Source organism: Ambystoma mexicanum, chromosome 6q (genome assembly GCF_040938575.1).
Source record: "Ambystoma mexicanum isolate Mex_15411 chromosome 6q, UKY_AmexF1_1, whole genome shotgun sequence".
In the NCBI taxonomy this organism is placed as follows: domain Eukaryota; kingdom Metazoa; phylum Chordata; class Amphibia; order Caudata; family Ambystomatidae; genus Ambystoma; species Ambystoma mexicanum.
In genome coordinates, this window is record NC_090937.1 from 1253391051 (window position 1) to 1253406860 (window position 15810).

Genomic DNA, 15810 nt, shown 5'->3' on the forward strand with positions numbered 1-15810 from the left:
GACAGTTTTTCAAAATGTCCAATGATAGCTAAATATATCTAGACAAACGTTTTCTGAAAGAAAAAAAAATTGAATACTAACATTTTAAAAGTAAACTAACAAGATATTTTTGTGCAAGGTTTATGAGTCTCAAAAAATAATCATCAGAATATATTCCAAATGTCTTTAAAGCAACTTTACAGTATATAAAATCTTCAATTCATGCTTTAATAGTATCAGATAATTTCCCAAATTTCTATAGGGCAACGTCACAAGTCAAAAAATCTAATGTATTTTTGGTACAAGACAGATCTTCCTTCAATCATTAAAGTCTCAATGTCTGGCCACAAATGATTTTGATGCCAATACGCTACTCGTGCTTTCCCACTTTCTGGTGGATCATAAGGAGGAATTATCTTCTTCTTTGTTATCTATTAACATACATAGTTTCAAAGAAAAGACAATGGCCTCATTACGAGGTTGGCGCTAAAAAGCAGCCATTAACCATGCCGTTAATAACATGTCCGTCTTGGCCCGAACCCGCTAACAACGGGTGATTAAGAGTGCGCGAGCATGCGCACCCCTGCATACCGGTAATGACCCTCAAACCCCCAAATAGCGGCATCAATGAATGCGCACATAACGACTCCAGCCTTGGCAACCCCCAAATAGCCCCAAATAGCGGTACCGGTACTAACACAGTGCTAAGAACGGGCCCGTTATTACCAGATCCGGAAGTAACATCATCACGCCGGAACGGGAAATGCTTAGACGGCCATCTTTAAAAACACAATCCATTGCCATCCTCCACATACACGACCTTCACCACCAGACCTCCTAGTACACCACTGACAAAATGTCGAAGTCTACCCAGAAAGGCACTGCCCGCCTGCGTAAACCAAAGTTAAAGGATGAGGAGCTGAACATGTTAGCTGACACCCTAGTGGCGAATGCTGATGTGGTGTTCTGCAGCGTCCAGCCCAGCTGAAGGCCATCTGGGAAGAAGTTGCCCGGAAAGTAAGTGCAGTCGGCACCACCGCACGCACAGTGCGCGATTGCAAAAAAAGATGGGATGACCTTAGGCTGAGAGTACGGAACATCTTGCCGGCCAATCGGAGCCAGGGGCTGGCAACAGGTGGAGGACCTCACCCACCAGTGAAATTGGCCAGATGGGAGGAGACTTGCAACTCAGTCATAGATGTGGAGTCTATTGAAGGAGTCGGTGGAGCCGAGTGTGGCGTGCCAACATCGGCAGATGAAGGTGTGTCCCTACAAACACGACAAATAATCATCACCATTGACCTCCAGCACGCCAGCCAATACATGGCCCATCATGCACACCTACACATATCCATATACACATGCTGGGCCCACCACTATCACATCCCAATGCATGCTGAGCCCATACACGAACACACACCCGACACACAAATGACCTGCACGTGTCACACAGCACATCAGTCCCAACACACATCAAGGCCCAACAGCAGCCACCATGGTGTATATGTGAACACCTGCACGATTCCAAACAGCACCCCCCCAACCTTGCATGTACCCAGTCCGCTGCAAAGCCAGGCATGCAACTGATCACATGGTGCCACCGGCACAAAGACAAACGCATTCATGATGCAAGCACCACCATCACTGACGCCATGCCACTCTGTCCCCCCACGTATACGGATGCAGACAGAGATGAAGCACAGGGAAGTGCACAATGCACAACACCAGCCAAAAGTGCAAGGAGATGGCACCGGACCATCTACATCAAGTGGGCCAAGGATGGGCCAAATGGCACGCGGGACAGCAACTAGTGCCCTAGCAGCCACACTGCAAGCCACACAGGGCGAGCAGACACCTGCCCCTGCACCCCTGGACACAATCGACACATGCCGAGGACACATCTGGTATGGACGATGGCACACAGTCTGCTGCTGCAAGTACAATTGGGGAGATGGCTGCATCGGCACAGAATAGTATCGACGAGGAAGCTGACCCTGACAATACCGGCAATGCAGGTCTGGTCCACTCAGCCTGTAGGTCGAACACCAAGCCCGCAGAGGTCACCCCACAGGAAACACCTCGCCGGGATTCATCCGAACAGGGCAGCCATGGTGAGTGGTCTCTGGCATTGCACAGCCCCATATTGCATGCAGTAACATCACATAACCCGCCAACCACCACCCACACTGCCATACGGGACCTTGAGGGACGTCTGTCCAGGATGGAGGACCGGCAGGAGGAGATGCAAGGCTATGTGAAGCAGTACCTTGCTGAAGGGGAGAAAACACGCTGTGTCATCCATGACAGCACTGCGGCCGTAATCCAGGCCATCAACTCAAGTGCACAGCAAGTGTGCGATGGCTTCAATGCCTTGGGACAGATCCTCACCAGGATTGCTGACAGCATGGAGCAGCGGCAAACGCCGGCTTTGGAGTCACAACCATCTGGCTCATCCACATCGACCACGCCAGCGAGTTCGAGGCAGACCAGCCCCATGCGCAGGTCCCTGCGAAGTGCACGGTGCTCGGATATCCAACCCTCACCTCCAAAGGGGGCTCCACAGTAGCAGGGTCACCCTGCAGATTCTCTTTACGAATACACGCAGACACATGTTGTGCCATTGTTGACTTTGGGTGTTGGGGGGAGGGTGGTGGTGGGTGTAGTACTGGGGTTGTTGGGGGCAGGGATTGTTGAATCATGTTGAAAAATCTCACTAATACACCTGTTGTGTACAAAACATCACACGAGTGGATATTGCTAATTTGTTGTTTGTCAATGTATTGCTTCATAGTGAACTGTGCCCATATACCCACACACCCAGTACCCACAGTTCCCAATACATGGCACCCTCTGCATCCAAGTACATCAGAATGATTTGTCTATGACCAATTGCCGCACTGCGCGACCCATAAGTGTATCACATCCTGGCCTATGTCCTACATCTACTCCTTCCTCTCCTACTTCACCAGGTGGGGGCAGCTCCACGTCAGGTGGCAGGGGTACGTTCCGCCGGATGCACATGTTATGCAGCATTGCACATACCATGATGATCTTGCCCATCTTCTCAGGCTGGTATACGAGGCCCGTCCCGAGCTGCTGATGTAGCAGAACCGTACCCTCAAAAGGCCGAACGTCTGCTCAATGACCACACGCGTGCGTGGATGTGCACGATTAAAGTCCTCCTTGTGCCTGTTCCGCGGATTCCTGACAGGGGTGTGTAGCCACGCCTTCAGAGGATATCCAGCATCACCTACATGGGAGCAGAAGGAGGTATGGGAGCAGAAGGAGGTATGTGTAAGGATAATGCTCAGTTGCCATGTGTGCTCAGCCTGTACATCTTTCAAGTTCATATGCACTATCCCGTCAATGGCAGCCACATCCACATGACTATCAGCCTTGTACAGTTCATGCCAATCCATGGTGCGAGCCTTGGGTGACATACATGACCTAGGGTCCTAGACATTTCAAACACCAGCCCCCCCCTACCCCGATGCATTTTGACTAGGGCCATTATGTACGCACATGTGAGGGCTGTGTGGCAGTGGATTACTCAAGATACTTTCATGCCTCTCCTCCCATGGCCCAGGGGGCATTCCCCTTGCATATGCATGTAGCCCCCTCCCATCCTCCTCCTCCCATGGCCAAGGGGGCATTCCCATTGCATATGCATGTAGCCCCACCATCCCCTTCCTCCCATGGCCCAGGGGGCATTCCCCTTGCATATGCATGTAGCCCCCCATCCCTCTCTTCCCATGGCCCAGGGGGGCAGACTCACCCAACAGCAATCCACTTCGTACGACGTCTCCATCCATGTAGCGGGGTAGTGAGGAGTTCTGCAGCACCATGGCATCATGCATGGATCCTGGGTATCTGGCACAGCAATGTGTTATTATCTGACTGGCATCACACACCATCTGCAAATTGATGGAGTGGTATAGCTTCCGATTGCAGTACACCACCTCTACAGCATGTGGGACTACCAACTTGATTTGGGTGCAGTCGAGGACACCAATTACATTGGGCACGCCTGCCAGTGGATGGAATGCTATTTTGGTGGCATTTGCCTCCTGTGGTGTCCGTGGTTAGGAATATGTAGGCACTTGCGTGTTTCAGTAGTGCATCCAGCATTTGGTTTAACACAACAGAGAAGCATGATTGCGACATGCCATGCTTTTGGCCCACTGTGTGTTGGTAAGTGCCTGCGGCCAGGAAGTGGAGCACAGATGCCACCTTCAGCAAGGGGAGGATGGCTGTGAGGATATTAATCAGGCTAACCAAGTCTTCCTGTATTAATTCCACTATGTTGGTGATGGTGTCCCCGTCCAGCCGGTACAGGGTGTGGATCTGTGCTGGGGTTAAGTCAAACGGTTTGGCCCTTATACGTGGAATTGATAGCTGTCTGCGGGGGAACTACCTGCACTGGTGGGATTTGCTGGGCCAGTCTCACCCTCCTTCTCCTCTGTGTTGCCTGTTGTTCTGCCTGCTCAAGGAGTAGCAGTGCAGGCATGTCCTCCAGCCCCAGTATGGCAAGTGGTAGCATTTTGGTTTGGAAAGGGGTGTGGTGTGTGCTCCTTTTGTGCTGGCCCTGACTCCATTGCCTCCACCTGTGCTGACTGTGTGCACCTGTGACACTTGGTTACACAGCAGTTTGCTGTTAACGGGTGGTCCGCAATGCCGGTATTGCCAGCATCATAGTGGCCTTCTTACCGGAATCTAGATGCCGGTATGTTCATGTCCGTGCAACTCGTGGTGTCCTCTTCGTTGCGGGATGCCGGCATTACGGGTACACTGGTACCGTGGTGCACGGCCATAGCGGGTCCTTGTCGATGCCGGTGGGACCGGCGTTTAGGGTCGTAATACTACGGACCGGTATTGGAGGCCGGTATTGCCTTACTGAGGCCCAATAACTGTTCTTTCATGCTCTTTTCCAAGCTGGGTTTACTGACTACCATCCCAGATTCTGAACAATGACAAAATACAGTCAACAAGAGCATCACTAACAGATGAGATGGTGGTACAGTGACAAATTACTGTTCCCTTTTTCATGAAGGCCCTAATCCACTCAGACATACCACCTTCAAGAGGCAGCTCCTACATTTATCAGTGACAATATCCCCAAAAAAAAAGGCAGCCTAAAATTTCTAGCATTTCTTTTGTAGCCAGATGCAAATGAAAAAAAAGATCCGGTTTTTGCAATTAAACACCGAGTTCTCAGGATGCTCTTTACTATTGTTTGACAGCATGTACAATTTACATCGCACATGCAATAAAATGTTGATGATCACTTGCAAGAACGAGACAATCGTGACCTTGACATCTCTGACTGAACGGTCTATGTCAGACAGCATATAAGTAAACCAGGCAATCTGTTAACAAGTGTTCCTTAACAAGGAGAAATCTTATCTAAAGGCGAAAAAGGGACGCGATTCAAACAGATTTAAAATCATTAATATCCAAGCACAAGCAAGCGCTCCTTAATCACCTCAGCACCCATTGCCTTGGCTACCAAAAACGGGTAACACTTAAATGATCTAAAATAGATGTAGGTTAAAGTTAGAAGTGCAGCTACAATATTTGATCACCGACAGTACAGCTGTCCTTCCTGTGTTATAGTTCGGAATGGAGCATCTTATCACTACTAGGGTTTGTCTGCCCACATTTCTTTACTTAAAGCAGCCTCCGCGATTAAGAATGTGAGGAATTACAGAACCGAGCCATTTGTTATTCATATTGCCATTAAGATAGTTATGCCAGTTGCTTGCCCCTCCTATATATAGCGTCCAACGTTTTGGCTAGGCCATTTCAACGGACATCATCATAAGAGTGCCAAGAAATTGCAAGGATCGGCATTAGCAGTGAACATAGCGACTACTATAACGTTTCCCATAATACAACCATGCATAGCAACATTAGATGACCTATAAGCAAGATAAATACAAATAAAACAATGTTAAAAGAACTTCAATACATTTCAACTAAAAGTTTATAAATCTCATTTATAGATGTAACGGCCACAATAATTAACCAATAAATTACCTAAAACATATTAAGTTGAAACGTGAAAAGTAACCATGTGCTATCTGAAAACGCCTGCCGTTTCCGAGACCGTAAAACGGCACTTAAACCAGTACATCGATGCCATGCAATATCCTCGTGCATGGTTTGACAAGTAGCTCCACTGTATGTCATGCATAATACGGAAGCAACCACAGACGATATTGCATGTACTTGACAAGAAATTAAAAATACGATCTGATCAGCACTTCGAAAAATTCAATATTTTAAACAATGTGATATTCCAATGAACTCTGTCGTAGATAAACAGTGAAATTATGGCATGCATGGTATGTGAACGTCACTACGTTAGCTCAAAAAATACAGAGCAAAACCAAATTTACTTCGGAACAGGTTTAAACATCATAACGAAAATAAACAGCAAGCTCCCTTGTAACTTGGGCACGCCAATGATATTAACAAGAGTAGCATAGGGGTCATCAAGCTCACACTTCATGTTAGTCAAGTTGAGTAGGTGCAATCCAGTTAAAATTAACGGGACGCCGTAAGGCATGTCAAACCACAGCAGTGATAATGGGCAGGTAGATGGGTGTAAGCAGACTTTGGCAATTAAATGGGTCGTAGTAAGCACAATATAGATGAGGGGGTTTATAGTACCCATATTAAGAATGCTTTGAATGCACGATGTAAAGTTCCTTCTATGTTCTTCTTGTGTTCTACTGTTCTTGCTGTCTGATTATGTTATTGTAACCCAAGATATGCGCCGGGATACCTGGGGGCCAGGTGCGCTATACATATACAAAATACGACGGCGTGCCATATGATAAATACGGGCGTAGGAATTGTCTGATAAATTGTCACGAACTTCAATTAACAACATAATCCCACTTTGAATTCCAAGGCTGTCTTGTTTGCAATTTCCCAAATATTGCCATCGATGAAGTGGGCAGGGCGACATGTGAGGCGGTTGACAAAGAAGTGGGGCAACTCGGGTAAAATTGGAGTTGGTGTGCCAATGAGATGGGTTATGTGGATTTTGAAGGGGATAGCAGGGGTTGGTGGGGGACGGACAATGGATATAGCTATTTTGAGGTACTACAAAAGCCCCGGGTAGAGGGGTCCATAGCATTTCGAGTCCCACGGTCGTAACAACAATCGGTGCGAAGGGGGTGAAATCTACCGGCGAAGTATGTACCAAGACATTGATGTATCTCAGCTGTAACACGGGCACTGATAAATACATCGGGAGGTGGGCATGAGTTGTATGGTTTGGCCATGTATATCTCGGGCTGGGTCTCCACCTCTTCGGCAAGGTCTGAGCAAAGCTGTGCAGGAAACGCAAGATCCACGCGCGGACACAGCTGCTAGTTCAGAGCAGAAAACACATCCAAGGCAACCTCCCACTCCTCAGATTCGAACACCCCTTCAATGACAAACCTTACCCCTCACCCAGGAACCTCGAATCCAAGACTTACCCTGTCACAACAGGCGCCATCTTCAACAAACTCTCGCCAAAACTCTAAGTCTCGCGAGACCACAATCTTCCCACAAGCATAGCCAGAGACGCTCACGGTGGTAGACGCACTGTAGGGTAGAGCAGACGTAGTTCAACGCGCAGGCGCGTATGAGGGCTCGGGCTCAGAGAGCAAGAGTGGGAGAGAAGAGGGGGCATTCACCAGGCGTGGGAACTTTTTGGAAACATCGCGAGACTTGGATTAGGTTTACACAGTTGAAAGGGTACAAGGAGCGCTGATTATGAACATAGCAAACGGACCACTTTTGTCAGAGAAAATGCCAAGAGATAGAGAGTATAGGTGAATGGGCGGGGCTGATCTTTGTTGTGCTTTTTGCTTTGGCAGGAACGACTCCAGCGGCCCCAGTGTCTTGATGATTCAGATTTTCAACACGTTCGTTCCAGAAAGTCATAAATCTATTAAAGACACGGAGGCATTAGCGAAACATTGGTTTTCTTTTACACTCGATTCATTTCTTGTCAAAGGAAACTTAATTTCAAAGGAACCCTGCATATTCATATCTATCAATCTTTTTAAATAGGGGTTGCTTTGACACGAAACGAACGGAGTGTAAAGAAAACCAATGTTTTGCTAACGACATCCCACAATTGAGTACATTTTTCATTAGGGGCTCTTGTCATCTTTATTCCCTTTAGTAGTCTACAGATCAGGGGATGTTCACCTATCACTATCCCATACATGCCAACCCTCCCGATTTAGGCGGGAGACTCCCGATTTTTAGGTGTAAAATATTGCTATTTTTCATGGTCTCCCGCCTAAAATAACTGTAGCCCCAATGCATTCCTATGGGGAAATATGCATCTCTCCCTCTCGGGTGCATCTGAATGTTGGCATGTATGCTATCCCTTCAATGCCGATATTGCTGACCTGATTTAACGATATCATTGCACTGATCATCGAGACACTGGGGCTGCCCACAGGCATTCCTGCCAAAGCAAAAAGCTGTAATAACCCGACTGCAATCGGGTTCATGCTGCGTGGCAATTAGGCAAAGCAAATAAGGCAATTAAATGAAACGCGGGAGCCGGGCAATCAACTTCTGATATCTTTAATCTTCGGCGCACAACTGACGCCTGAGGCGGTAACCCCGCCTCTTCCCTTGTACCCGTGGGGCGCAGCCCACAACAACAGAAATGGGACTTGGCTCCCATGTAACAATGCTGATAGCAATGAAAAGGGGACACAACAAAAGCTATGTTCATAATTCAGATTTTCAACACATTTGTTCCAGAAAGTCATAATTCTATTAAAGACACAGAGGCCCCACAATCCTCTCAGGGCTTTGCCCTACAAATCCTTGTTAGTCAGGGTGACCCTGGCATATCAGCATGGTGCTGGGCCCCACAGCACCAGTGAGGGCAGCCACGTGACCGCAGCTGGCCCCACAACAATGGGGGTGGGGGATGGATAGTGACAGTCAGAGTTGAATGGGATGGTGGGGCTAGACCTACTTTTATGTTTGTGGAATGTCTGTTTTTTACTTTCAAAATCTGGTTGCTCTAATAGTACAATCTGTGATGCCCCCATCCTTCCTTGAAAAGAATATATGCACAAAACCAGAATACCTTCTCCATTGAGGCAGGACAGCCCACGCCTCACGCTCCAAGACTGCTGCTACGCAAATGAGTATATATGACTCGTGGTTTGCAACATTTTTACTAGGGTGTAAATTAAATGAGCAGCATGGTCAGTGTGCAGTACGCGCACAGAAGGGTTGCAGGCTTCAATCACTGTTAGACATATTTGTCAAATATAAAAATGTGGGGTCATTCTTATATTTCGGCAATGCTCTTTTATATTATACTATGCAAAGCAGACAGTAGCATTCACTGGTTCTAATTGTTCCCCTCCCTTTTTTCATTGCTGATTTCAGGGCCGGCTGAACATGGAGTGGGCCCATTTCAAAATTATGTTTGGTGGCCCCTTAGCACCCCTGAGGCAGCTGGGTGTTACATAGATTATAATGGAGTTGTTTCCTAATACAAACTCCTCTGGTTGGTTTTCCTGGTTTCATCATTGAGGGTGCATAACATAAGCCACACTTTGAACTTAATCCCCACACAAAATAGCTGAAAGCAGGATAAACATGTCTGTGATAAATTGACACTTATTAAAGAGGCCTGTCTTTAAATGCACATTTAAAGCAGCACTGCCTTGTGTGTGAAAACTGGTGCCTCATTACAGAATGTGTGCATACCATCAGCCACCCGTTGGTGCTTACGTCTGTGGCAAAATACTACATAAAGCAATGGAGGGAGCGGGGAGGAGCTGCAGATTATCATGGGTCAGATCTATTCACCTTTGCATGGCAGAATCAAGGAAGATAGTCGTCAGGCAGCTGAAACCATAATTGATCATTTAAGAAAGCCCAATAAACTGGCGTTGATGCTAGGCCTGTGTAAGGAAGAGTGATTTACTCACTAATTGAATTCTTGATGTAGTGAGTGAGAAAGTAATTTATGTACTGTGAATTGATTACACACAGAGTCAGAGATATTTGTTTACAGAATGCATGGTGGATGCAACAAGACCACATGAGACAGCGCTCTAATGATGAATTGCTCGGGATAGACAGCCATTGTCTAAGCCACCTGTGCCTTCTTCAAGCCACACTATGAATTTTGGCCACACCTCCTAGCCCCCTTCAATTTCTCCTTCCACGTGAAGCACTGAATATATATATATATATTACACAGCCAGTTGTTGCTGTTTCCATGGGACGAGCCCCTTTTTGGGCGGCTTATAACTCCGCTCCCCCTGGACGAATCCTCACTAAACTTTGCAAAAAAAAAAGTATATGGGCTACTCTGAATTATTTTGCAAAGTTTGGTGAGGATTCATCCAGGGGGGGAAAAGTTACAAAGGGGGGGGCCCCAAAACGCAAGCCGTGTTCTGTGTCAGATTGTTTGGTTGCTCCCGACATCTTGGATCCGCCGATAGGGGAGCGATAACCAGCACAAACAATCTATATTTATAAAACTCTTTTGCTGTGCCATAGAGCGTTGGGAAAGGTCCAGACAGTAAGACATGGGTGATCAATGCATTTGTTCTGGCGGTCGGTCTTCATGATGTATTTTGTATGGCCAATTTGCACTCACAGAAAATGAGGGGTCCAATAACGGTAGTATTGGACCCCTCATTGTGGTGGTGGTGTTAGCGACCATTGAAATTGACAACATGCCGTAATTGCATTACTTTTCCTATGGGTATTGTATTCATTAGTACGCCGCCATGGGTGTGACATGCTACGGTGCTTGTGGCCAGGGCTAGAGTCTTGGGTGCATGGCTGTCGGCCGAAGGCCGAAGGCCTTACTTCCAAGACTGTAGGCCCTGGCCACAATTACCGCAGCATGTCACACCCATGAATACACTCGTAGTATTGCGTATCGATTGCCTGGTTGTGGGGAGTGTGTACACTCTTGGGTGCATGGCCGAAGACCATGCACCCCAGAACAAAGTTATAAGCACTGGACGTCCAAGCCACTGCACATATATCCCATGTAATATCTAAAGACATACAGCTAGGAGTGCAGCCTCTGGCCATAAGCACTGAAGGATACCACGCCTATAGAAAAACCACAACTACCACACATCACTGAGGTGGTTGTGGGGAGACCCTGCATTCTTGGGTGCATGGCCTAAGGCCATGCACCCAACAACAAAGTTATAATCTCTTCACTTACAAGCCAACATGGGTTTTATCTAGTGAGGTGGTTGTGGCCAAGATGTATACTTTTGGGTGCATGGTTGCAGGCTGTATGCCATACACCCAAGCATGTAGACACTGCGCACAACCACTGCAGCTTATCAAATTTATACTTCACACCCACACAATCGATTATGTATCTGGCAGGTGTGGCCAGCTCCCAGAGCTTTGGGTACAAATTCAGTACATGCTACATTTACAATGTTTCCTTCTATGGGTGTGCTACTGATTTTTATGCAACCATGGGTGTAATTTGCTGCAGTGATTGTGGCCAGGGACTACAGTCTTGGGTGCATGGCCATAGGCCGTAGACAGGACGCCATACTTACAAGACTGTAGGCCCTGGCCACAGCCACCACAACATGTCACAGCAATGGGTATACCTGTAGTATTCATTATTGATCAGATGGTTGTGGGAAGTGTGTACAGTCTAGGCTGCATGGCCGAAGGCCATGCACCCAAGAAGAAATTTCTAAGCACTGGAGTTATAAGCCACTTCACATCCATATATTGAAATGTATGGACATACACCTAAGGTTTTAGGCCTTGCCCACAATCACTGCAGCATTTCACAGCTACAGAGACACCCCTAGTATTGAACATCACTCAGGTGGCTGTGGGGATGTTCTGCAGTCATGCGTGCATGGTCGTAGGCCATGCACCCAACAGCACAGTTATATGTAGTGTACTTACAAGCACAATGGGTGTGATATGGTGTGGTAGTGCATCACTCAGGCGGCTGTGGGGAGGGGCTGCAGTTATGGGTGCATAGCCGATGGCCATGCCCCCAAAAGCACATTTGTGCTTTTGGGGCCGAAGGCTATGCTCCCAAAACCAACTTTGTATGTAGTGAAATTACAAGGCACAATGGTTCCAATATGCTGTGGTGTTTCTGCCCTGGACCCGGAGTGTTGCCTGCATGTCCAAAGGCCATGCACCGTAGACTGAAGTCATAAGCTTTGGGGTTATAAGTGAATATGGGTGTGGTGTAATGCAGTAGTTGTGTACACGTCCTAGCGTCTTGGCTGCATGGCTGCAGACGATGGTCCCAAAAGTTAACTTAAAAGTAGTTAATTTACAAGGACCATGGTTTTGAAATGCAGCAATGGTTGTGGGTAGGAACAATACTCTTTGTACCTTGGTCGTAAGCCGTAGGTGGTAGGTTACACAACCAAGATGCAAGGGCCAGCCTACAGCCACAGCAGCATGTTGCTACCATAGATTTGACGTGTAGGTTTGCTTGTGTACAAAATGACTGCTAATATACTTATGCCTTACTTTATTCAGAATCCATATATGTTTAAAATGCCTTTAGTACTTGGCGGAAGTATCCTTTGTTAATTACTGGGATAAAAGAAAAAGGTAAGTTAGTTTTAGTATTTTTTTGACCCTCATATTTAGTTTACAAGCCAGTGTACTGTGCCTTCCGCTCAGTTTCTGTGTTTGTTACGCTCATCTAGTATCCACAGGGACGCCACCCAGCCGGGTTACTTGCTGGTATGCTTTTCAGCTTTGCCCTGATGTGGTCTGCGGGGAAGGTTCTGCCTCAAAATACAGGAGGACTGTGTTCAAGACTGACCGACTGGGGTAAGTATCCCTCCACCCCCGTATGATTTCAGTCTCTCTGGCGCCCTCTCCTCACTTTGTGGTAGAATTAGGCGTGCTCTCCGGCCCGCCTTCTTTGCAGAGGCGCGTTGTCTTTCTTGGGCGAGTGCGGTCCAGTTACTTCACTGACGGCGGCCCGTTTCATATTGTTCAGGTAGGTCTTATTGCTGTTCTTTAGTTTTGTTGCTATCCTGCATGCCTTTCTTTGTTTAAAAATGTCTCTTTTTTTCTCCCTTAGGTATGCAGAGCTTCAGCGCAGCGAACTGGCTTGGTTGAGCCCCGCTGGTAAATGATGGCGCATTAAGAGTGCTATGATGCGGTAAGTAAGCGCTATGCGCAGCGCTGCAAAGTCTTGCCTTTGCTAACCTGTGTTTTCCTTCCTTGTTGGTTGTGGTGTTCTTCAGTGCGAGTGGAATGTCCGGAGTGGTGCCAGCCGAGAGGCGACCAGTCAGGTAAGCCTTTTGAGCAGTTCGTAATTTGTAAATGTCTCTACTGCTTTCTTTAATGTTGCCTCTATCTTCCTCTTTCAGGTTGTTCTGTCCGGGAGGCGTGCAGATTCGAGGAAGCTGTTCCCAGCAGCCACGAGAGTTCAAAGACGAAGACCGCAGGCAAGATGCCGCCGCCAATGATGCTCCCCCCGTCCTCCCGCAGGCCCTGCCTCCCCTGAGGCCCGAGGGAATAGTTGGACACGGCGAGCACCACGTTGCAAGCTGCAAAGCAACGCAAAGCGTGTTGTCTTGCTCGGGTGTGGTTTAAATAGCCCCAACAAAATAGTCCAGGTAAAGTAGTCCCTAGGCTACCACACCCAAAACACTAGACCGCATAGCTTGGTTCTTAGGAACCAAGCTTTGTGGATGCCTCCATGTTGACTGACAATACAATAAAGTAGTTCCCAAGCACATTGTCTTTCATGGTGTATGAGCCTGGCGCCACAGGCGCCAGGACTGGCCCCATGAGGGCTTTTAAAGAGGATGCCAGGCTCTAGAGGCCCGAGTCCTGACTCCACCTGGCCAATGGGTTTGCCAGAGGGGGTTTTGGGTGAGGGTCATGACAGTGTTTGCTTTTCTAATCCTGGGTCTGGGGAAAAAAAATCCTTGTCGGATTAAAAAAACCTTTATTTGCTATGGTACTAACTACTTCCTTGTTTCCTTTGAGTGCTTCCTTCTTTTTTCTGATTAATGTTATGTTTGTTGCCTTGCTGCCGATTCTTAACAACAGTTAGATACCTGTAGGCGTATTCTAACTGTGCATTTGTTCTTACAGATCTGTGATATTGATTTATTTGTGTTGTTGTTAAATCCTCTTGGGCAGTTAGATACCTGTAGGCGTATCGTAACTGTTTGTAGTCTTTCACGTAATTTTTTGGTAATCTTGAAGTACACATTATTTATTAAATTTTGGCTTTAAGAAGATTAAATACGCATTTGTAAGATTAGCTGGCAATTTCTGCTTTAGAGTAATGGTGCTATCATTACATTCAAACCATCCACATTTCTTTTTTTTTCCACTTTATTTTTATTGAAAGTTTTCAACAAGAGATAAACAAATTCTCCCAAGGAGAACAAAACAAGAACAAAACAGATTCCATCTAACAGCTAACCCCCCCTCCCGCCCACTTCTCCCACCCACACCACCCCCCCAAACCCCAGGTTGTCCAGGCCTCCAAAAATCACCAGTGCAAAGAGCAACAAGCATGGTCGAAACACAAAACACAATAGTACAGAAGGTCCAGCTGGCCACAGGGGCCCCACATCTTCTAGGACCCAGGGTCCTCAGTAACTGCCACAGTTTTCCCTCCCCAGAGGCCATACAAATAATCACAGTGCAAATCACAGTTTCAAGGATTCACAGTCTGTATTCAGAATAACCACAGTCCATTCCTGCAGAAAGGAGGGCATAGAATCATTGACCATGGCAGCAAGTTTCTCGTATGTAAAGATGGAAATAAGCTTAGTGAACCACTCCGACTTAGAAGGCGCTATAGGGCTTTTCCACTTCTGAGCCAGAGCCAATCGTCCCGCCCTCAGCATGGCCCCCATTGCCTTCGAGAAGGGACCCACCTCTTTATCGGGAAAAGGAGTGCCCAGAAGAATCTCCAGTGGATGCAAGGAAGGGAAAGTCCCCAGAATGTCTTTTATCCAACTAAGGACCTCTGCCCAATAGCGACAGATAACCGGGCATTCCCACCACATGTGAAACCAGGTACCTTTATTGGCACACTGCCTGGGGCACCATGGGGAAACTTCCCCAAACATCCTAGAGATGGCCGCCGGAGGACAATGCCAGGAGTGTAACACCTTAAAATTATGCTCCATCGCCGCTGTATATAGCTCTCCCGAAGACACTGCCTTAAATACAGACTGCCACAATTGATCATCTAAGGAGAAGCCCAGCCACTCCTCCCAAATACGTTTAAAAGGTTGCCTACCCACCAGATCGGAAGAGATAAGCACTTTATATATCTTAGAAAGGGATCCCTTCCTAGATGTGGCTTCCACAAAAAGCCTCTCAAACGGAGTAAGGGGGCGCGACAAGTCGGCGCTCCAACGCGCCTGAGTTAGGATTCCCTTCAGCCTCAAATATTCAAAAACCGTAGGGGGTTTAGCCCCGAAGAGGTTCACGAATTGATCATACTCCAAGAAGGACCCATCCCTGAACAATTGCGCTGCCCTTTCCAACCCCTGGTCTGACCAGGACTGCATTACCTTCCTGTCCAGATCAATCGGAGGACCCCACAAAGACAACAAAGGAGAGGGCCATGAGGGCTTGCAAACCGTCCACAGTACTGCGAGAATAGTCCTTAGAGGGCTTGCAAACCGTCCACAGTACTGCGAGAATAGTATGGGACTTAACAGGCCCTGGAATGGAATTCCGGGGAGCCCACAGGAAGTCCCTAACCTTTCTAGGATGGACTTGAACATCTTCCACATACGTCCAATATGTTCGCAGATCATCCCTTAAGTGCTCCAA

At 47.4% G+C, this 15810-nt stretch overlaps 1 protein-coding gene across 1 annotated transcript in view; it reads right to left on the reverse strand.

The window, feature by feature from the left end:
- The window catches only part of RBPJ (recombination signal binding protein for immunoglobulin kappa J region), a 231701-nt gene extending 224091 nt beyond the window's left edge, over positions 1 to 7610 (reverse strand). Inside the window, exon 1 of the mRNA XM_069631847.1 lies at positions 7470 to 7610. Within this exon, the coding sequence (XP_069487948.1) occupies positions 7470 to 7489 (20 nt within the window). The 5' untranslated portion in view covers positions 7490 to 7610. The remainder of the gene's footprint in view (positions 1 to 7469) is intronic.
- Between the last annotated feature and the right edge of the window lie 8200 nt (positions 7611 to 15810).